Source organism: Capsicum annuum, chromosome 8, assembly GCF_002878395.1.
Source record: "Capsicum annuum cultivar UCD-10X-F1 chromosome 8, UCD10Xv1.1, whole genome shotgun sequence".
NCBI lineage: Eukaryota > Viridiplantae > Streptophyta > Magnoliopsida > Solanales > Solanaceae > Capsicum > Capsicum annuum.
Window position 1 is genome coordinate 167,266,691 of NC_061118.1, and position 24,381 is coordinate 167,291,071.

The window sequence follows — 24,381 nt, forward strand, 5'->3', positions numbered from 1 at the left end:
ATATATATATATATATATATATATATATATATATATATATATATATAGGAGAGCCGCTTTTGCTAAAACTCGAGCAGTTTCTTGAAAACTCGCTTCAGATGTGAAACTTTGAGTATTGAGAGATGCTCTTGTTATTCCCAATAAGACGACTCGGTAACAGATCGCCTCTTCCAAAGCGCGACCCATTCGTTCTGCTCGCAACAATCCAATAAGTTCTCCGGGTGAAAAAACATATATATATATATATATATATATATATAGATGTAGAAGACATAAAAGGAAAATTAACCGCTGTTTAAACTCTTTAGAATGATCATTAGTTGGATTAATCCACAATTTTGAGGCATTCCATGCATTGCGCACGGTATAGGAATCTGTCGCATAAAACATGTAAGCAACATTGATATTTTTTTATAAAATCAATTTCAATACAAATTTTACCTTGAAATTTATGTGCCTGAATGAGTTGTAGAACAACAACAACAGGTTGGTTATCAGAACGTAGAATAGAAATAAACAAACCACGTTATTTGATATCAGATTTGAATTGTTTAAGAACAAAACTACATATAGATGCTTGCATCCGATCACCCTATTAAAAAAACAGTTAGAATAATGAATCAGACAAAGAGTAAGACAGAAATAGCAATATAAATGTAGTAGAAAATGTTGCATACATGTTCATCCTGCAGAATCATTTCAATTGCGTACAAAGCACCAGGATTAAATCGATCATTCACTTCCCACAGGCGAACAACCAAGACTTTTAACTTCCAGTGCATTTTTGTGATTGTGATGTAGTTGATGAAATCTGTCATTTTTGATAAAGAGTATGTAGGTATACGTAGATTGTGGTAAAGATTAACAGAATAGAAGAAGATTGTGGTAAAGACCAACAGAATAGAAGAAGTTTAAGAAGGAAACAATGTTTACATGAGTGTGTAAAGGAATTTGTGGAATATATTAAATATTGTAGGGAATTTAAGAGTTGAAGAGAATATATGTCGAATTTGAATTGTATTTATAGAAAAAGGGAAAGAATCTTAAGGGAAATTTACATAATAGGATAAGAAGGATTGGTTGAGTATTACGTAGAATGTAGAGAGATGTGTACTGGATAAATACGATGGTGATAACAGAGTAGTTATTGAATGGTGATAACTCTATAATTGTACAAAAGATTTTACAATTATCTGTTAAGTTGTTGTAGTCATTAACTGAAAGTTGTGAACTTCTGCCACAAAATACATTTTTTTAGCGTGTTTTATTTAAGAAGTTATAAAACTGATTTTTTGAATTTAAATTTTTAATTTTTAATTAAGATTTAATATTTGAAGGGCAATATGTATTAAGATTTAATATTAGAAGGGCAGTCTGTACTTATAATATGAATTTTTTAATTCAACTAATTAACTCGTTTATATGTTCTAATTAGTTAAAAGTATAATTTTTGAATAAAAATTTTAAAACATAATATAATGATAATTACTAACCTATGAATTTGTTTATAATTCTATGCAGATGGATATTGTATATATAATGACATATGGTTTAATGAGGAGGTTGCATAAGAATGAGAATGTGTTTGAAGTAATGCCAATATATACTAAATGTATAAGCAGTTTATGTGATGTAATTTGATTTTATTTGAGTTTTTAATTAGTGAATGTGAATTTTAAGTCAGAGATTTATAATAAACTGTGTATATTAGCACTTGTAAGTTTTTATTGATAATAGTGTAGTTATGATCATGGAAAAAAAATAGTGCAATTACATAATCCAAATTCAACATAAATTTTGTTAAATAAAAATATAGTATAGGAGGTTTGCATTTTTAAAGTGTAGTATATTAATGTGTAAAGGGGTAACAATTATAACCAACTAACATACAAACTTTCAAACTAAAAATATAAAAATATGAAGTAACTGAAAATTTGAATTTTAAATTTAAAGAACAACTTTAAAATTGTAAACTAACAGAAACATTGCAAACAACAACAGCTATTTCTTAACTAATTAACTATAGATTACATGTGTCAATATTTAATTTTGCCACTTGGCTAAATGGAGAGGCTTTGTCCTCTCCTTTTAATAATATATATATGATGAGTTTGACAACTAAAGGAATTTTATATGGTGTTTTAAACAACAATCTTAGTGAAATTACATGTCCATTAGCTATTTTCTCTATCGTCTACTCTGGACATAGTTGTAATTTCAAAACCACACCCTTGAAGCAAAAACACAGAAATGGCTTGCCAGCAAAGAAGGAAAGTTAATCCTAGAGACAACAAGCAGGTGTATCTTTTGACTTTAAAATCCTCAGTTGCAAGTACTGTGTTAAGATATCATGTTATGTTCCTTCTATCAAGATTCATTCTTGTACTTGAGTATTGGTAGAAAATCTTCGCTCCATCATTTTTCTTTTTGGCATAAAAATATATCTCACGCCATCTCTACTTCCGTTTATGGAAAAACAATTAAATTTAAAGATTAAGCATTCTACGTTTCAATTAACAACTTCTATTATTCTATTGATTAACTGGATAAATCCCCCCCCCCCCCCCCCCCGAACACACACACAAAAAAAAAAGAGCAAAAACAAGGGAAGAATCTACAAACTTTATACAACAATTTAACAGTGAAACAGAAAATTTCATTAGCATTGTCCCACTTTCCAAGTGGTTGTTTTATATTAGTATCTTATACTCAAAAGAATCACTTACACCATAAACTCCAAGACAACTTGATAAGCATGTATCAAGATTCACGATTCTCATATTTATTTTTATGCAGGAAATTCCTTTCGCTTCCCAATTATTGTGATGTGCTTGTCAAATCACCTTTAGGGTTTTACCAAATACGTCGTAGGAAAGCAATCACAATATGATACTCGATGAACAAATTATTGGGTTTCTTTCCTGCTTAGAGACCATTAATTATTGCGTCTCCCCTAAGCTTCAAAAACTTACTTCTTTACTCAATGAACTGACATTAACAAATTATAGGTAATTTGAATTTTTGATAAAGATATGAACTGACCAGTACAACTATACTTTGACCATACCAATAGTAAAAGCTTAACCCTAAAGAGGAAAGATCTATTGTATTAATACTTTATTGTTTTGTGAAATAACATTCACCTTTTATTAAGAGAAGCAGATAACAATCCTCTCTGGAATCCTGACAGTGCCCCCAAAAGAAAGAGATCAGAGCTTGGACAACCCATTTTGTCACCTGTTGAAAGAATTCAGAGACAAGTTCATAACAATTTGCAGGAACCAAACTTTGAAGATACATCTGTCGGTGATGAAATTGTTACTCTAATTTATGCAAGGATATTCCACCTAAAGAGATTGGTCTTTGGAGCTATGTTGCTCGTACTACCACTAACTACTACAGAATGCTCGATGTCTGTTAACTCTAATGTTAACTCTAATGGCAGAAGATAATGTCTCTTGTTCAATAAATGTTCCTGTAGAACATTCACATCTGTAAGTGAATTTTGAGATGCATGCATAAGATTCAAAATGGTATATGAAACCAACTCTTATTCTCTAGCTAGTGCAACGTTGGTTAAAACAATTTGTGTTGTTCCAACTTTATTGAATGTTCCCACTGGCAACGCAGAAAACTTTGATGTTTTGAGACCATCTAGTTTGCCAGTTATGCATTTATTTTAGTGATCTTAAATTCTTCGATTTTACTGGGTGGATTCAATGAATTAGATAAGTTAATTCTACTTTTTGGGTACATTTAATTTGTCAATTTCATTGTTTGTCACTACGTGCTTACCTACACGTTTGTTAGTTTGTATGTACCCCACGGTAGACTTATAGCCTTTTATGGCTAAGCCTCTAAATCAACTCATTTTGAACAGTATTTTTTTATTCAAAAGTGCTTTTCAAAAAAAGTACTTTAGGAAAGAAACAGTTTGTGTTTGACCAATAAAATTTAAAAGACGGTTAAGAGTAGCAATTAGTGCTTAGTGTTTGACTGAGCTTTTCAAAAGTTATTTTAAGTGCATTTTTCTCGAAGTGCTTCTAGGGGAAAACTAATTCTTTTAGCTTTTGAAAAAACAACTTATTTTTCCCCGGAAGCACTTATTTTCTTCCAAAAGCTTGGCCAAAGTATCACTTTCTAAAATTAGTTCTTTTTAGAAAAAAATTAAGCACTTTTCAAAAAAATAAGCTTGACCAGACAGGTTATTACATTACATCGCGAAAATCGTTTGACTTATATATACTTATCATTATAACTGTAATGACTTGCATTAGATCTTGTTTCAGGATAACCAATAATGTGCTAGATCATGTAGCTATTCAAAATGAGACTATCAGAGATGAGGGTGGAAAAGCAAATGCACGTGAAATAAGACTCGCTCCATATCATATGGATACTACATCAAGGTTATGTCATAAATTGTTCTCTAAAACGCTGTTGCGGTTATAGAATCTCCATATGTATTAAAGTAATAGGTATATCAACTTTAGGATACGGTATGCATAACCAGAAAAAGTTTGAAAACTAAGTTGACCGAAAAGTTTCTTCGATTCCTTTTTGAGCTGCAACCAAAAAAAAGGCAGCCCGGTGCACTTAGCTACAGCTATGCTCAGTGTCCGAGAAAGGGCCTCACCACAAGGGTGTAATGTACGCAATCTTACCTTGCATTTCTGCCAGAGGCCGTTTCCAAGACTTGAACTCGTAACCTCCCGGTCACCTGGCAGCAACTTTTCCCCAGAAGTCAATAATATTCACACTAAAAAGAGAAGCTAGAGAGTCATTAATACATAATCCAAATGCAATTAAGACTCAAAATAATTTAGTACGGAGTTTCATTAAATGCCCTCAAGTAGCAACATAACACTCTTCAAAATTCACTTATAGATGTTAATTTTTCTCCAGAAACATGCATTGAAAAAGAGACATTATATTCTGTCATTGGAGTTAACAGACATCGAGCATTCTGTAGTAGTTGGTGGTGGTACGAACAACATCGCTCCAAGACCAATCTCATCAGATGGAATGTATCGGTTCTTTGCATAAATTAAAGTAACAGTTTCATCACCGACAGATATATCTTCAAAGTCTGGTGCCTGCAGATTATTATGAAGCTGCCTCTGGATTCTTTCAACAACAGGAGACAAAACAGGTTGTCCAAGCTTTGATTTCTTTCTTTTGGGGACACTGTCAGGATTCCAGATAGAATCTTTGTCTGCTTCCCCTAAGAAAAGATGAATATTATTTCACAAAACAATAAGGTATTAATACAATAGATCTTTCCTCTTTGGGGTTAAACTTTTATTATTGGTATAGTTAAAGTGTAGTTGTACTAGTCAGTTCATATCTTTATTGAAAATCCAAATTACCTGTAATTTGTTAATGTTGGTTCATTGAGTAAAGTACCTTTTCGAAGCTTATGGGAGACACAATAATTAATGGTCTATGAGCAGGAAAGAAACTCAATATTTTGTTCATAGTATTATATTGTGATTGCTTCCCTACGACGTATTTGGTAAAACCCTGAATGTGATTTGACAAGCACATCACAACAATCGGGAAACGAAAGGAATTTCATGTGTAAAAATAAATTTGGGAGTTGGGAGTCGTGAATCTTGATACATGCTTATCAAGTTGTCTTAGAGCTCATGGTGTAAGTGATTCTTTTGAGTATTAGATACTAATATAAGATAACCACTTGGAAAGTGGGACAATACTAATGAAAGTTTTTGTTTCACCATTAAATTGTTATGTAAACAGAATACAGAAAATGTGTTCTAAGAAATAGTTCTTGTACAACCACCTTCAAGAGAGGAAACAGAGGAAACTTGCTTTACTAAACTTTCAATTATTAAAAAATGAGTCAATCTCCACAATTACAAGCTAATATAGGCACTGAATCTCTATTGAGAAATTGGTGGGAAAAGTTGTTATAACTGTTTCCTAAAACAGTGGAAATAATGCAGACTTAACTGCTGTAACAGATTCTAGAAGCTTGCTATTTTTGCCGACTAATTTCAACTAAACTAATGCAACTGAAATGGAAATTGTATTTAATAGAATGTTGGAACAGGAAAGTATTTAAATTGGAACATAACAATGCCCTTCGCTGAAATTATCCTTGTCCTCAAGGATCAAGTTTGAAAATCTGGAAATTTCAACTGAAAATCTTGAAGATCCTCCCATGTACTATCCTCCATAGGTGCATTGAGCCACTTCACCGGTACTTGGGTCATAGCAGTGCCCTTTAAGGAGCCAACCTTCTATCCAATATAACCTCACGTGCCAAAATCACATAGCCAACCTCAATGTGTACTTCAGGCAATTGAACAGTAGCAACCTAATCACCTAGTTTCTTCTTAACCTGAGAGATATGGAAGGTGCGATGGATTTTAGAATGAGGGGTAGAGCTAGAGTGTATGCTATAAGTCCCACTTTAGCAATAATACTGAAAGGCCCATAAAATTTTGCAGATAACTTGTTGAAAGAATGATCTTTAAGAGACAATTGCCTATAAGGCTGCAACTTAATATAGACCATGTCACCTACTGCATAAGTCTTATCTGTCCTCTTCCTGTCAGCTTTGATCTTCATCCTACTTTGAGCCTTTTCCAACTGAGATTTTCAAGCCCTTATAGTAGTCTCTCTAGCCTGCAAATTTATGTCCACAATCTCAAGTGCCGAGTCAAATGGCATATAGGGTAAAAGAGGGGGTGCTTCTGTCCATAGACTACTTCGGGAGTGAGATGAGTGGTAGTGTGGTAGGTGGTTTTATACCACCATTGAGCAAGAGGCAACTTTTGAGGCAATTGCTTAGGCTTCTCAAAGGCCATACACCTTACGTAACATTCAAGACACTTATTGACAACCTCTATCTGTCCATCAGTTTGAGGGTGGTAGGTTGTTGATGTAAGAGAGATACTTTTTGCAAACTGAATAGCTCCTTCCAAAACTTGCTAGTGAAAACCACATCTCTATTTGAAAAAATGGTTTTAGGTCCATGAAGTCTAAAAACATTGTCAAAAAACAGTTGAGCTACATCCAAAGCGGTATAAGGGTGCTTTAGGGCCATGAAATGTGCAGCTTTGCTAAGTTTGTCCACTACTACAAAAATCACTTCCTTTCCTGCAACTTCAGCAAGGCCTTCAATAAAATCCACAAAAATATCTTGCCACACCTTCCCAGGTATTGGCAAAGGTTGCAAAAAACCTGCTGGAAGAGTGGTATCATGTTTGCACCTCTGGCAGGTATCACATTCTCTCATAAACTGATAAACATCTTGTTTCATCTTCTTCCAATAGAAATCTTGTTTGAGCCTTTTCAAAGTAGCATTTATCCTTGAATGACCACCTATTGCACTTCTATGATAGAATGATAGAAATGCATAAGTTGAAGTCTCATATCAACATTCTTACCCGCCATTATCTAACCTTTCCTACTCAAAACACCACCTTGGAACTTGTAGATCTTGCAGCAACTTGTGTAGTGTTGGATCCTGCTCCCATGTGAGCTTAACCTCTTCTAGAATAAGAGCTTGTACACCAGAGATGCTGCACAACACAACTGGACATAATCTTCTCTCCTAGACAAAGCATCAGCAACAACATTCTCCTTACCAATCTTATAGCTAGTCATAATTGTAGTCCATCAACTTCACCAACTGCTCGCTAGGTGTTGTGATCCTTTGCAAGTAAGAACTTAAGACTTCGATGATCAGTTTTAATTGTGAAATGCCTTTCCAGCAAATAGGGTTTCCACTTCTGTACAACAGCCACTAGAGCTAATAGCTCCCTTTCATACAAAGACAAGGCTATCTTTTTAGCTGCTAAACCTTGGCTAAAAAATGCTATTAGTATACCCTCTTGGAGTAGGACAACACCAATACCAAACCCTGAGGCATCAGTCTCAACCACAAAGCTTTTAGAAATGTCAGGTAGAGCCAGTATAGGTGCATAAGTGATTGCGGATTTCAGTTGTTCAAAGGCTATAGTTGCCTCAGTAGACCAATGAAAATTGTCTTTCTTTAGCAAGTCAGTTAAGACCCTAGCAATGCTCTCATATCCCTTGATAAATCTCCAATAATAACCAGTGAGGCCCAAGAACCCTCTAAGACCCTTGATAGTGGTTGGTTGAGGCCAACACTTAACAGTTGAAACCTTCTGTTCTTCCATAGCTACTCCTTGTTCAAAGATGACATGCCCTAGGTAATCAATCTGATTAACTCCAAAGGCACATCTACTCTTTTTCACATACAACTTCTGAGATCTTAAGAACTTGAATGCTTCTTCTAAAGTTGTAAATGAGCATCCCAACTCCCACTGTATATTGAAATATCATCAAAGAAGACAAGAATGAACTTCCTGAGATAAGAGTAAAAAACCTGGTTCATTAAGCTTTGAAATGTGAAGGGGCATTGGTCAGTCCAAAAGGCATGACCAAGAACTCATAGTGACCATGATGAGTTCTGAAAGCTGTTTTTGGAATGTCTTCTTCATACACCTTGATTTAATGGTATCCAGACCTGAGGTCTAGTTTGAAGAAGAACTTAGCACCATGCAATTCATCCAATAGTTATTCTATCATTGGTATTGGGAACTTATCCTTGACGGTGTGACTATTCGACTCTTTGTAGTCCACACACATCCTCCATGTACCATCCTTCTTCTTCACCATGACAATAGGAGAAGATTAAGGACTAGTGTTGTGCCTGATAAGAGTAAGGACTAGTGTTGTGCCTAATAACACCTGAAGATAACAATTCCTCCACTATTTTTTCAATCTCATCTTTATGTATCACAGGGTATCTATAAGGTCTTTATGTTGACCAGGTGGATTCCTTCCTTCAGGACAATCTTGTGGTCATATGACCTGGAAGGAGGCAAGTCTTTGGGAACCTAAAACAGGTCCTTATAGCCACTCAACACTTCTTGTAGATCATCTGGAACTACCGTTGGCTCATTCTTCATTTCTATAGAGAACAAACTGGATGTTCCTTCTATTACTCTCTCCTTAATAACTCCCACTGAGATCATGCACAACTCAAATGGTTAAGCCAGTAGTTTGTCCATTTTTCCTTGCTTCACAGGAGGATGAAGACTTCTAAGTGACACTTTTTTTACCATGACAAAGAACTTCATTTTTAACTGTTTAAAGTTCCATACAACATCACCCAAATTTACCAACCATTGAATGCTTAAAAACATGTTGGAACCTTCCACAGGCAGTATCAGCATATCAGATTTAAACAACACACCTTGCATCTTCCAAACCAATCCTTTGATTACATGACTGCAATCCACTTTATTTCTATCGGCCACAGACACACAGCAAATGGGCTTATACTTGATAAACAACACCACAAACTCTTTGTTGTCGCAAGATCCAGGAAGTTATGTGAATTCCCTAAGTCAACCAACACTTGAACAACCTTTCCCTTAACAGAAGAAGTTATTCTCATTGTTTTGAAATCATAAACACCATTCATAGCATGCACAGACACACAAGGCATGATAGACCCCTCAACATCTGTAGGAAAACCTCGTGCCATCAGGGCAAATAACTCCACATTATCCATTATGCACTCATCTTCTTCCTCTCCTGATTCTAAAGGTTTCTCCACCTCCATAGAAAATAACTGCTTCTTGTTTTTACAAACATGATTGAAACTGTACTTTTCATCATGGTTGTAGCAAAGGCCTTTAGACCTCCTTTTTTCCATCTCCTAAAGACTCAAATTTAGGTTTGAACCCTTTAGGGTTTGACACAAGGTTTGTTATGGGTAGAATTATTTTTGAAGAGTGTTGAGAACTAGAAGATTGTGAAAAAACTAGTTGTTTGAAAGAAATTTTTGAGGCAAAAGAAGTAGAATTGGAGATTCTGGCTGTTTGGTAGTTCAAGGAATTTGTTCTTTCTTGGATTCTTTCCAAACTAATAGCCTTTTGTAAAGATCGAGGTGCAAACATTTTTACTGGTAGTCCAATCTCAAGTTTTAGTCCTCTTATGAAACAACTAATTACATACTCATCAGCTAATTCAACTCTAGTTAAAAGCTCATCAAACGCATCAACGCATCAACATAATCTTGTACAGATGATACCTGCCTCAGATCCTTGAAATCACCCATGGAGTCATCAAAGAGTTGTGTCCCAAACCTTGAGTATAGACAATTCACGTCTTTTCTCCATGTTGGCCATTCCTTTGTAAGCCTATTCTTCATGAATGTTTGATGCCAGTGCAATGCTTTCCCCTCCAATCTACAAGAGGGAAATTTAACCCTTGAAATTGTTGGGGTTTCATCCACATCAAAAAATTTTCCGCCTTGTAAATCCAATTCTTCAACCCAGTCCCATTAAATTTGGTGAATTCGACATGGTAACTTCGAGTAGGCAACTGCTACTCCCCCGCTCTTGTTGTTCCATCTTTTGCAGACCTCGAATTTTGCTTGTCCACCTCAATTGGGGCTTCCCGATGACCATTCCATTGTGCATCACAAGGTCCATTCTGTTGTTGCCCATGACCCGCAGCCATTGCAGCAATCAATTGTTTGATCTCTGCCATTGCATTCACGACTTTAGCATCAACAATGTCACCCATCTTCGAAACAAAACTTGCTACCCCTTCCATAGATCCTTTCAACGCATCAATTTCCTTACGCATCTCATGCAATTGCGTATTGTGGTTACCCATCTTATCCCAACCAGAGATAGATACATCTGTCTCTGGTACCAATGATATAGCCCCAATTATTAGGAAAGTTCAAAGAAAAAGCAGAAAAAGTGTTCTTAGGAATAGTTTATGAACAAACACCTTCAAGAGAGAAAACAGAGGAAACTTGTTCTACTTGACCATCAATTCTCAAAAAGTGAGTCAATCTCCACAATTACAAGCTAATATAGGCACTGAATCTTTACTGAGAAATTGGCGGGAAAAGTTGTTGTAACTGTTTCCTAGAACAGTGGAAACAGTGCAACAGCTGTAACAGATTCTAGAAGCTTCCTATTTTTACCACCTAAGTTCAACTAAACTAATTCAACTGAAATGGAAAGTGTATTTAATATAATGCTAAAACAGGAAAGTATAGAATAAGAGAAGTTGTTGATTGGAATCAATTATAATATCGCACCCAAGGGTGTGGCCTAGTGGTTCAACGAAGTTGGGATGAGCACCAAGAGGTCTCAGGTTCAATTCCAAGCAGAGAGACACAATCACTAGGTGTTTTCTTCCCATTTGTTCTAGCCTTGGTGGACAGAGTTACCTGGTACATGTTGCTGGTAAGAGGTGGCAGGTATCCCGTGGATTTAGTTGAGGTGCGCGCAAGTTGGCCTGGACACCACGGTTATCAATAAAAAATAAAAATAATATCGGGAGACCTGTTTCTTCCTTTTCTTTTGAATCAGAAGACTATGCAACTGCAGGATTACTGTTTGGGAAGGTGCATCTACAATGATTAGGTTGCTAATTACATATATCTCATAATTTTCTATGAGATTAAGGGTTTCGGACTTACTACCACAGAAAACAGAAAAAGGAAATCTGCAAGACATTGAATAGGAAGACACTAGTTTTCAACTTTTTATAACCCTTATGCTTAAGAAAGGATCTGATTCAGAATGAGCATCATACTTGCCAGACAAGTTAAGTGTTCAATATATGGGTGAAATTATTTTTACCATTTGTTTCTTCCATCTGAATGCAGTTGTCTGAGGCTGATCCTGCTGAACCTATGGTTAATACGTTATTCATCTCCACTTCAAGACAAGCTGAAGAGCCATCCTGTCCAGAAACCTCTACTCCAACTTCTAGCTTTTGCTCATCACGAGCCGGCTTCATCTCAGAAGGTAACTGAGACCTTTGTATTTCTCCATTAGCATGTTTGGGAATATAGCCGTCCAGTGTCTGCCTTGTCCGCCATCTTAGTCCACATGCATTGCAGAGCACTGGCTTTTCAGGTGGTCCATTTCTCCAATTGGAGGTTTCTGTTTGAGTTCACAATTAATTAGTGTTTATGCTGGGACAAAATAATAATTCTTACAGGTCAGAAAATTATCTCAGAAACTAAAGCACAATGATCATAGAAAACAAAGATTTCTGTAAAAAGGTATAGAATGTATTGCGCGAGAACGGAAGCGTCACGAAACTAGAGTATGCATAACGGGGAATTTTTTTTGGCAAAAACAAGAAAATCTTTCTGTGAAAAAACTAAAGCACAATGATCATAGACTATAAAGATTTCTGTAAAAAGCTGTAGAATGTATCGCACGAGAATGGAAGCGTCGTGAAACTAGAGTATGCATAGCGGGGAATTTTTTTGGGCAAAAACAAGAGGAAATATCTTTCTATGAAACATGCATAGCTTTTAGGATGTGACAACTATTTTTGACCAACATTTTCATCACCATGTTAAGGAACCATACAAAATAGTTGAACTTTGAGCTTAATGAAAGATCGAAGAAGATTTGCTCGATATGTTAAGGAACCATGCAAAATAGTTAACCTCTTGGCAGACTGCATTTATTTGCATGATAGTTTAAGGAGGAAAGCTACCATCTAAACCGACAGTGACTAACCACATCATATTCAACAGGGACTATCTCTTTCTCTAGTGCTCAAAGGTAAACCACATCATATTCAACAGGGACTATCTCTTTCTCTAGTACTCAAAGGTAAATAATCCCCCCCACCTCACCACTGCATGCTGTTACCCTGACCACACACCACCACCGGCAACCAGGTAGATTCCCCCAGCCCCTCTTTCTTTCTCCTTTCTTTCACTTTCGCTCTTCTTTTTTTCGTTGAACTGCTTCCACCGGTCAGCAAGTATCCAGCGACCCCATCCTGATGACCGATAATCCACCAACTCCGACAACTGGCAGACCAAGGAGTACATCAGAGCTCGTCGGATTTCAGAAATCTGCCCAGTAATAGCCTTTTTTATTCCCATCAACTACAAGATATGATTCACTGCCCCTTTTCTCTTCTTGTTTTATCTAAACCTGATATTTCCTTAGCAGATTGCGCAGCCCCTTATTGTTGCTTGATTATTAATTGATCTCCTTAAATCTGATATCGCGTTCGTGAATTAATTGTTGCGCCCTTGTAAATATTACTGCGTTTTTGGTTCGTACTTTTAACTGGTATATTTGCTATAGTTTATTGTTTCTTTTTATTTTCTTCATTGTATTGAGTGACTGTCACTTTTCAGATTTAGCGTTTTTGACGTTATAGGTTGCCCATTTTTGTATTGTTGATTGTACACTTGATTACTAGATAACTAGCGTTAGTGGCTCGGGGTTAGATGGTAGTTTAAGGCTATGTTGCTCGGATTCTCCAAAATTGTTGCCGCGCCCATATCAGATTCTCCAAAATGTACTACTTTGGAGTATCTGATACCTACCCATCGACATTTTTAAAGAGTCCGAGCAACATAAGTTTAAAAACATGCCCTCGATTGGGGGGTATAGATACCAAGAGAGCTCCTTGATTGACATTTTAGCCTTGAAACATAGGGACATAGACAAGAAAGTCGATTGAGTTAGTGAAGGATCTTAAGAGAAGGAAGATCAATATAGCTTGTGCTTGGGAAACCAATTGGGTAAGAATCAAGTCTAGGAATGTAGGCGGGTTTAAGTTATGGTACACAGGTAGCTCGAGCAGTAGAAATGGAGTTGGCATTTTTAGAGACAGGGAACAAGTGGTAGGGGTTAAGAGGGTGAATGATAGAATAATGGTCATTAAGCTAGTTTTGGGAGGGCTTATTGTTAACATAATTAGTGCCTATACAGCGCAACCGTGTTTGGATGCATAAGTCAAAAGATGCTTCTGAAAGGAGTTGGCGAGGTTGTGAGAGATATCCCGCATAGTGAGTAGCTAATTTTAGGAGGGGATTTTATTGGTCACATATAGGGACCATTTCGAGAGGACATGATGATGTAACTGGCGGTTTCAGATTTTGGATAGAAATGGAGGAGTTTCCTGTTGAACTTTGAAAGCTTTCGAGTTGGTCATAGCTATTCGAGCTTCCAGAAGAGGGAGGAGTACTTGGAGACCTACTGTAGTGCGTGGCTAAGATTCATATAAATTATTTGCTTCTTAGAAAAAGTGATAAGAGGTTTATACAAGGACTGCTAGGTTACCTCGAATGAGAACCTTACAACCTAACATAAGCTCGTAGTGATGGATTTAAATATCTAGAGGAAGAAGAGGAGACTGCATATGATCAACCAAGGATTAGATAGGGAGGCCAGATTGAAGCCTAAGCTCAAGGAGATTGAAGTGAAGTTAGTGGCTACGAGGGCTTGGAGAGTAGCGCGCAGATAGTATGTGGGCTAGGACAGCTGACGCCTGACGCAGTCAGGAAAGCAGCAAGAAAGGTGTAAGAGGTCTCGAGGGGTAACCTAGCGGGCATTAAGGGGATTGGTGGTGGATGGACAGGTCCAAGAAAAATTGAAAGCCAAGAATGTTGCGTACACGATGTTAGTGGAAAGCTTAGACGAGGAGGACAACGACAAAAAAAGAAGTGAAGCAAGTGGTCGTGGTGGCTAAAATTTCAGCTTTTGAGCACGTGTATGAAGAGCTCAAATAGAAAGGCAGAGATAAGAAGTTGCATAGGCTCACCAAGCTAAGAGAGAGGGGGGATCGTTACTTGAACCAAGTAAAGTGCATCAAGGACGAGAATGACAAAGTGTTGGTAGAAGTATACATAGATGGAGATGGAAGATGTATTTTCACATGGACAAGAATATCGTGTCGGGGGAGCAAACGAGTTCTGGGAGTCACAAATTTTGGGTATGGTAAGGGCTTAATGGTTGTAGAGGTTAAAAGGGTTATCAGTACGACAAGGAGGAGAAGAGCTAAGTTGCTCGGACTCGAGTGCAAGCAAAAATCTAAATTTTGAGATTCGGGGGTACGGCTCCAAGTATGGATATGGGTGCTGGAATTTAGCTACAAAATACAAAATTACAAAATAGAGCTATAAAGATATTCTAAATGCTGAAAGATCTTCTAGGTTTCTTCCCCAGGACCCCAACTTCTTCTTTCAAGCTCTCTAGTTTTTCCCCTCAGAAAAGAAAGGCATAATACATAAATATGACCCTAAACTTGATACCAAATTATAACACTGACCTTAAACTTTGACAGTGCACAAATAGGACCTTTAACTATTCAAATCTTGAACAAATAAACACCCCGATCCTATGTGGAAAAACGCGTGTTGTACACGCAAAATGGCGCGCGTCCAAGTTGGAATTGAAGGGTTTTTTTGTTCAGCTTTTGTATAGTTAAAGGGCCTATTTATGCACCGACAAAGTTAAAGGTCATACTTATAATGTGTATTTTTTATTAGGTGACACCATATGAGTAGATTAGTGATCCACGTCAGAGCAAGTGAGGTACACGCGTGTAGTTGCAAAATCGAAGTGTCTTTTTGTTCAGATTTTGTATAGTTAAAGGGTCTACTTGTGCACTAGCAAAGTTTAAGGTCAATGTTATAATCTGGTGTCAAGTTTAGGGTCATATTTATGTATTATGCCTAAAAGAAAAATAAAGTCATTCAAGGCCTTCCACCAACTCTCCATACACATCAAAGCTACCGTTTACCAAAAGTTGGAACATAACCGCTTGAATTCTTAGTTTCTCTCCATTTGGCCTAAAACACGAAGTAAAAAATATAGACCAAGAGAAAAAGCTAAAAAGGAGACAAAAGGAATATAATATTGAAGTTATGTTATTTCCCATGTCTTAAATCGATTTTGTCTTTCCGTTTGAGAAATCAAATTTCAATTTTCCTCCAAATTTGTACATGGACATGGTCAAAGTATCCAATATGGGTTGACTGAATCCCACACGTACCCTGCACCCATCTCATGTCGACATGAGCATCATAGCAAAAATGAAGAGTCCGTGCAACTTAGTAGAAGAGCGATTGGGCCAGACAAGGGACGGGATTAGAAGAGCGATTGGGCAGACAAGACAAGGGATTTTGGTGTATTTATGGAAGAATACAGCTTTGGAGCGGCTGACTGGGTTGTTTAATGGCATATTTAGGACGACTAAAATGCCAGAAGAGTGGAGGTGAAGTACAATGGTATCTATTGTACATTAAGAAAGGTAACACTCAAGATTGCAACAGTTATGAAGGTATCAAGCTACTAAATCATACTACGAAATTTTAGGCGAGGGTGGCCGACGTAAGAATGAGGAAGGGTGTGTCTATCTCTAAAACAAAGATTCATGTAAGGGCGGGCAATCTACTACAAAAATCAGTCATTTTGTAAGGAGATTGTTGTAGTAGTACAAAGACAAGAAGAAAGACCTGCTTTTAGCAAAATCCCTAGGGAAATCCTGGAGATATGTTTCAAGATAGGAGGTGTACTTGTGGCTTACATTAGGACAATTAAGGACATGTACGATGGAGACAAGACCCGTAATAAGACACTAAGAGGAGACTCAGAACACTTCTGTTAGCCTCATCACCTTTTGTCTTAGTGAGGGATGAATCGACAATCAGTTAATGTTAGACTAATGGCAGTTGTGCTGAAAATCAATTAACATTTGGCTCGAGCGGTGAGAAAATTAAAGTGCGGTAAGTTCAATGTTTAACATTCGGCAATTTAGGGAAATTTGGGCATTTAGTGTGTCATGCATGTGAGTTTATTTGTTGAACATCAGGCACATAAATTCTAACCATCACTGAATCAAGTATCCTGTAAAGCATGAGATTAAATGGCATCCCAGTGCACTAAAGCTCCCGCTATGCGCGGGGTCCGGCGAATGGCCGAACCACAAGGGTCTATCATACGCAGCCTTACCCCACATTTTTGCAAGAGGTTGTTTCCATGACTTGAACCTGTGACCTCCTGGTCACATGGGAGCAACTTTACCAGTTACTCCAAGGCTCCCCTTCCGGTAAATCATGACATTATTGATAACATTAAAAGGTGGGATATAGGTAGTAATTAGAACTTACCCTTGAGGCCACAATGGAAACATGGTCCTTCTTTACCCATAAAATCTGATTCCGAATTAATCCAATTGAAATCAGGTTGAATGTGCTGCTGCTAACCTAGTTCGATTTGCTTTCAAAATCTAATATGTCATGACAGATCACAAGATATAAAACATATAAGAAATCGGCAGACAACAACTTGTCATTTCAATGGAAATAGATGAATCATGATAGAGTTGTCATTACCTTCGATCTATTCTGACCTATTCTGTTTCCCCTTACGACAGCTCATCAACTGCGATACAGTAATTTCTCAACTATTTATGCTATAACTCCAATAAGAGAAGTCTTAGATTTTTCTATCAAAAGAAAAGGAGTGGGGATTTTGGGGTCAAAGATGGATTTGGTGAATCTTCTTAATTATAGGCCTTTAGTCTAATGGTCAACACTTGTTAAGAAACAAATCTTAAGGCAAGGGAGCGTTAGATATTAAGAGTGAGCAATAAAAGAGTTGCCAAATAACAAGGATGTAGAAAGTAGAAACAGTAATTGCCTGCAATTGTGGAGTCAGATTTAGTATTGAAAAATCCAATTACTTGGATTACTCTACTGAGAGCAGATCCAGAAAAGAATTATATTGGCATCTCCTTGCACTAGAACCCTGGAAGATAGATTAATCATTACTTACCAATTTTACATTTGTTTCCTCTTGCACTAGAACTCAAGGAGAGAGATTAATCACTACTTACCAATTTGATGACATAAAGCGTGTGATGTATGGATGCAGAAACAGCAGCAGCATTTCGATGCCTTTGAGATACGATAGGCATGTCAATAGTATTATCTCTTTGCAAGAGTTCCTTTGTGTGTTCTGCAAGCAGTGTAAAGGATGTTCATTTGTTGCATGAGCTATTGCCTCAACATCTTTGTATTATCTGCACAAAGCGATTATTTATGACAAACAGAGAATTTTCCGCCATGCCCAATCTAGAGGAAACACATAACTGAATAACAACACTCAGAAACTAGCTATGATGCACTCGAAACAGATGCTCCCAACAATCAACGATGCACTCTAGTAAGAAGAAGTCTACCAAGCCAAGGGAACAGTTGGTCTAATTGTGTTGTTAGAACCACAGGAAGCAAATCAACGAAATGTAACTTCTGGGTGAACTTTCAACCAGTCATTTGTGGGAAAATATGAAAACACCCGGTCAATTCCTCTGCAAAGCCTATTTAACACAAATGCAACATAATCTCACCAGATCCATAACACGTTAGCTGTGAATAGAAAGTGAGACAACCTGGGGCAGAGCTCTTGGTTTTTTCTGATCCCTTTATGTTCTCCATTATTTTGGTATACCATTATTGTAAAACCACACTGCATGTCACAGTATGAAAAATTTGGATGGAGTTTTATACGGTCAAAAGACATATTGAAGCTACTACTAGTTTATACAACCCACTTTTTTATTAAAAGGGACAACACCTTCTACCTCTAATTGGCTATTCTGGGCTGATAGGCTTTGAGCTTCAAGTTCTTTTGATATAAGTTACAAAACCAGAAAGTTGTGGGACTAGTTGCTAGACTTGGATTATCACAATTGGTATTAGAATGGAAAAGATTAGTCCAGAAGTACGGAGACTAAGTGATAGATGATCTGAAGGCAAGACAGTGCAAATGAAATACTCCTCTTGAACCAGTCATGCCCATCCATTAACAGAATTCATCATTGGTACATATTATGTTCTTGAACAGACAAGCTCCTTAGGTTGTATAGAATGAAGGTTTCACAATGACAAACATGTACCAAAATTACTAGCAAAAAGAGTTAAATTATAACAGCATTGTTTTGCTTAAGAATTACTTCAGTTGCTCTTTCATCTACAATCACGTAAATGTCTAATGTAGTTTTACTATGAGAACCCAATGAACTAGTAAAAGACATCATACCTGGAGTTTGCATACTTTCTTGAATGAAACTCACTTCCTTCTCTACGTCTTGTTTCAACTTTTCAAACAAGCTGAGAGGAACTAAAAAATTGTCCGTTCATCCTTTTTCTCAATGCATTGCTGGTACATGGACCCGACCTACCACTAAAATGTAACAGATGTAATAGAGATAGACAATAGGAACATGATGCAACACATTAGCAAGGCCAGTAAATCAGCAAAGGGAGAAAGTGATGTATCATATGGAATCTATGACATAGATGCTGGGAGTTAACAATTAGCATGATGATGCCATTTCAGAAGAGGAAATCCCAATTTAGCATGATGATACCATTTCAGAAAGAGGAAAACCCTAAAAAATTGCAGCTAATGGCCATAAGTTGAAATTCCCAAACACAAGAACCTAAAACTGAATATAACTAAACTCCTAAAGGAAGTATAAAAAGTCTATTTATGCGGAAGTTGAGGTGCGGGATATTGACAAATTGAGGTATGTATTTAGTCCAAAGATACAAGGAGTTCAATATCTGACCTTCTAGCATGTGGAAGGTTATACATTTTCCAAGCAAAGTGGGACTTTAACCTTCTCAAAAGAATGTTGCTCATAATCTAGCTCTCCCATATTCACTATGCATGAGAAATCTAAATGAGGGGAAACAATTTGTTGCAACTCAGTTTCCTGCTTGCTTGATGTACTCTACCTCATACATGGAAACAGTTGTGTGATTATTTTAGATGATAAGTACTTTATTGTGGCATGTAACAAAAAGCGGTTTTCCCACTATTTGGAAGCAGACCATCCTTGGCCATATCAGTAAGTGCATTGAATACTGCATCCATATTTCCCTCCTTGAAGTTCACCTCAACAATAACTTTTGCTACCTCACCATCAGCAAGTTTACAGGTTTCCAATGTGCTTCGAATTAATTGATTTAATTCATCACTCATCCCTTCTTTAAAAAGTTCTTTCATCAGCACAATAATGCTTACTGTATGAGGAACAAATCCAAGACTAACCATTTCTCGGTAAAGATTCAAGGCTCTATGCAAATTCCCACCCCTGGAATGACCATGTATAAGTAGGTTATAAGCTACTTCACTCGGCTTATTCTTGTGTTTTTGCAGCATCAACTCAAAAACTCGGTCAGCTTCATTCAACAAACCTTTCATGCAGAATCCTTTAATAAGATCTAACGCACTCTTAAATTCATGATCTTTGCAACTTTCTATCAACATGTCATAAGTGACACTATTTGGCACTGATTGCTCATACAACAACTTGAACAGAAGCCGCTTTGCTTCCGGAGTGCGAGCTTGCTTGTTAAGCCCATTGATTAGGACATTGTAAGTGACGACATCAGGAAAGAAGCCCTTATGGATCATTTCGTGATGCAGGTGAAAAGCACCCTTAATATCCCCATTTGCACAGTATGCACCAATAAGTGTAGTATATGTAAACTTATCAGGTTGCAGACCTTCTCTCAACATCTCTTGGAAAAGTTCACAAGCTTCAGTTAGGCTTTGCTGCGCACAAAGACCTTGAATAAGGGATGAATAAGTAATAACATCAGGTAAAACCCCTTTTTCAACCATCTGTTGCTTAACAGAGAATGCTCTTTCCATATCACGGTTTCTACAAAACCCAGATACTATTGTACTATATGTTACAACATCTGGAACCAGTCTTCTCTGTTCCATCTCCTGAGTCACACGTAAAGCATCTTCCATCCTGCCCACTGCACAGTGCCCATTAATTAAGGCATTGTAGGTTACTATTGAAGCGGAAAAGCCATTTGAAATCATTTCATTCAAAAGCTTATAAGCCTCATTCATAAAACCCTGCTGAGAAAAGCCAACAATCAATGTTGTGTAAGTTCTGTCGTTGGGATATAATCCCCTAGCACGCAATTGATCGAAAAATTCCATTGCACGGTGCAAATTCCCAGTCTTGCACATGCTATTAATCAGAGAAGTATAAGTTACAACATCTGGAGACAACCCATTCCTTAACATTTCCGAGTGCAAAACAAGTGCTTGGTGAAAATTACCCTCTCTACGATATCCATTTACCAGTGTGTTATACGTCACCTCATCAGGCATTAAACCCTTTACCCTCATTTCTTCCAAAATCTCACTCGTCTCTTCCATCCTTCCTTCTCGACACAACCCATTAATAATAGCATTATATGTGACCATACTCGGATCCAAGTTCCTCACTTGCATTGGTTTCAACAAGTCAACTGCATCATCAACCTTACCTATCCTACAATAACCACCTATTATAGTGTTATAAGTTACCACATTTCGCAAGCAACCACTTTTTTCCATTTCATCGAAAACAACCAAACCCTTTTGCATATCCCCTCTTCCACAATGCCCTCGGATCATAATATTATAAGTATAGACATTAGGTGAAACCCCGGATTTAACCATATCATCATAAAACTTTTGAGCTAATTCAAAAGACCCGTTACACGAATCCCTGATCAACGCATCAGGAATTGAATTATAAGACAAAAAAGTGATCATAAACCCAATAGACTTAGCTAATTCAAATACATTCATAGCTCTAACAATCATTTTCAAATGAGAGTATGATTTAACCATCAAGTCAAACACAGCAGAACTAGACTTACAAGAATGGTAAGTATCGTTGAGACAGAAAAAGACCGAATTACCCCTGTTATCGCCGAATTTCGCGACATTCTCAGCAAGGAATTGTGCAGTTTTGTAGAGCTTGAAACGAGTACGGATATGAATGGAAATACACTTACAATTAAGGTTGAAGAAATGGCGGTTACGTGCCCAGTTGATGAACCTTAGAACAAGTAATTTATCGAATTGGCATTGGAAAAGGGGAGAAGAAGCATATTGAGGGGTAAATTGGGAAGAAATGGAGTTCAAGGAAATTGGGTCGTTGCCTTTGAGAATGGATACAGCTCTTTCGACAAAAAAGGTGTCGGGGATTGAGCTCTGGAGGGTCCTCCGGCAGGGTTTAACAAGTAGCATGTCAGAAAATGTTCCAATAGGAGCAACGGCAATTGTCAGTAGCGGAAACTATTTGCAGAGTTTTTTGTTCGGTTAAAAGTAGTACTAGTAGTTATAGTGGTAAGCTTCTGGTTTCTTGTTGGATGCTGTTTTGGGTAGATTATTGTAGTATTATTTTATAGTATTTTAATTTTTGTTATTATCTATTATTTATTTTTTTATACGTTTTTTTTTTTTGGGTGTTTTTATCTCAAGTCAGGGGTTTAGAGGTACGGACTGCATATACGTTATCTCTCCACATCTCATCCACAAAGTGCTTTTATCTCAAGTCAGGGGTTTGGAGGTACGGACTGGATATACGTTATCTCTCCACATCTCATCCACAAAGTATTTATCTCAAGTCAGGGGTTTAGAGGTCCAGACTGCATATACGTTAAATCTCTCCACATCTCATCACTTTGTGGGAATATACTAGATATGATTGTTGTTATTGTTGGTTAATCAATTTTGATTTGAATTCTACACATTGAACATTGAGACTCATGCTGCTGTAAACACTCAATATTGATATTTCTGTCTCAGTGTGTGTTCAGTGTAACTCGTCTTACACTCATGACAATGCGTATTGGTATTAATGTCTCAGTCATGTCGACATGGGTGCAGCACCATTAGGGAAGAGTCCGAGCAACTTAGATTTGAAAAAATATAAAGGGTAACTTCGGCAAAAAAAACTCTTATAATTACTGTCATTTAAATGGATTTCTTAATGTTTGTGCCAAAAGCTAGTACATAAATGTCTAATGTCCCTGATCTCTTTACGCAAAGAGGGGCTTCTCATATTGATCTTTTTACATACTAGACTAATATTGTGAACAGAATCTCTTAAATGTAGAAGGGGACTCCTTTCAGTAATAGGATTATCTTAAACTAGGTAAAGCCACTTTAATACAAATGCTTCCTCGACCTCTAGAAATTTCGCTCAAAGACTCTGTTATCAAAATCATATGTTTTGTTGCTGAAGCTAATAATGATTATTTTGCCGAGTAAAGGAATTTTGTATGGTGTTTTAAACAACAATCTTAGTGAAACTACATGTCCATTAGCTATTTTCTACATCGTCTACTCTGGACATAGTTGTAATTTCACAAACACACCCTTGAAGCAAAAACACAGAAATGGGATTGCCGGTAAAGAAAGAAAGTTAACCTGAGAGACAACAAGCAGGTGTATCTTTTGACTTTAAAATCCTCAGTTGCAAGTTGTGTTAAGCTATCATGTTATGTTCCTTAAATCAAGATTTATTCTTGTACTTAGAGTATATGGTAGAAAATCTTCGCTCCACCATTTTCCTTTTTGGTATAAAAATATATCCATCGCTATCTCTACTTCCCTTTTTGGAAAAATAATTTACTTTGAAGATTAAGCATTCTACATTCCAATTAACAACTTCTCTTATTCTATTGATTAACGGAATAAAACCCCCCCCCCCCCCACACACACACACAAAAAGGAGCAAAAATAGGGGAAGAATCTACAGACTTTACACAACAATTTAACAGAAACTTTCATTAGCATTGTCCCACTTTCCAAGTGGTTGTTTTATATTAGTATCTAATACTCAAAAGAATCATTTCCATCATGAGCTCTAATACAACTTGATAAGCATGTATCAAGATTGACGACTCAAATTTATTTTTACGCAGGAAATTCCTTTAGTTTCCCGATTACTGTGATGTGCTTGTCAAATCACATTCAGGTTTTACCAAATATGTCGTAGGGAAGCAATCACAATATGATACTCTAGGAACAAAATATTGGGTTTCTTTCTTGCTCATAGACCATTAATTATTGCGTCTCCCCTCTGCTTCAAAAACGTACTGCTTTACTCAATGAAGTAACATTAACAAACTACAGGTAATTTAGACTTTCAATAACGATATGAACTGACTAGTACAACTATACTTTGATCGTACCAATAGTAAAAGCTTAACCCCAAAGAGTAAAGAACTTGTATTAATACCTTATTGTTTTGTGAAATAACATTCACCTTTTCTTCTGGGAAGCAGACAAAGGTCCTCTCTGGAATCTTGAGAGTGTCCCCAAAAGAAAGAGATCAGAGCTTGGACAACCCATTTGTCACCTGTTGAAAGAATCCAGAGGAAACTTCATAACAATCTGCAGGCACCAGACTTTGAAAATATATCTGCCAGTGATGAAACCGTTACTCTAATTTATGCAAGGAACCAATACATTCCGCCTAATGAGATTGGTCTTGAGGCGATGTAGTTCGTACCACCACCAACTACTACAGAATGTTCGATATCTGTTAACTCCTATGGCAGAAGATAATGTCTCTTGTTCTGTTCCTGTAGAAAATTCACATCTGTAAGTGAATTTTGAGATGCATGCATACATCAAAATGTATGTGAAGCCAACTCTTATTGTCTAGTTAGTGCAATGTTGGTTAAAAATAATGTGTTGTTCCAACTTTATTAAA

The 24,381-nt window shown here is 36.9% G+C and overlaps 1 protein-coding gene across 10 annotated transcripts; it reads right to left on the bottom strand.

Moving 5' to 3' along the window:
- Positions 1-4,805: 4,805 nt before the first annotated feature.
- On the bottom strand, positions 4,806-23,358 carry LOC107840312 (pentatricopeptide repeat-containing protein At5g39710). Of its 10 annotated transcripts, none has more exons than XM_047395095.1 (8): positions 19,429-23,358; positions 18,897-19,040; positions 18,247-18,323; positions 17,692-17,813; positions 17,189-17,237; positions 16,964-17,082; positions 11,670-11,975; positions 4,806-5,224 (listed from the first exon to the last, which is right to left on the bottom strand). In XM_047395095.1, the coding sequence occupies exon 1, from the start codon at positions 21,903-21,905 to the stop codon at positions 19,644-19,646; it is 2,262 nt and encodes a 753-aa protein (XP_047251051.1). In that variant the 5' UTR covers positions 21,906-23,358; the 3' UTR covers positions 4,806-5,224; positions 11,670-11,975; positions 16,964-17,082; positions 17,189-17,237; positions 17,692-17,813; positions 18,247-18,323; positions 18,897-19,040; positions 19,429-19,643. The 10 variants fall into 10 exon arrangements, with proteins under 10 accessions (XP_047251051.1, XP_047251050.1, XP_047251043.1 ...); XM_047395094.1 differs by having other exon boundaries at positions 17,189-17,603; XM_047395087.1 differs by having other exon boundaries at positions 17,189-17,603; positions 17,692-17,877.
- Positions 23,359-24,381: the final 1,023 nt, after the last annotated feature.

Bases quoted from the DNA above. Each gene is read 5' to 3' on its own strand.
- LOC107840312 (XM_047395089.1), bottom strand. From the start codon at position 21,905: ATGCTACTTGTTAAACCCTGCCGGAGGACCCTCCAGAGCTCAATCCCC.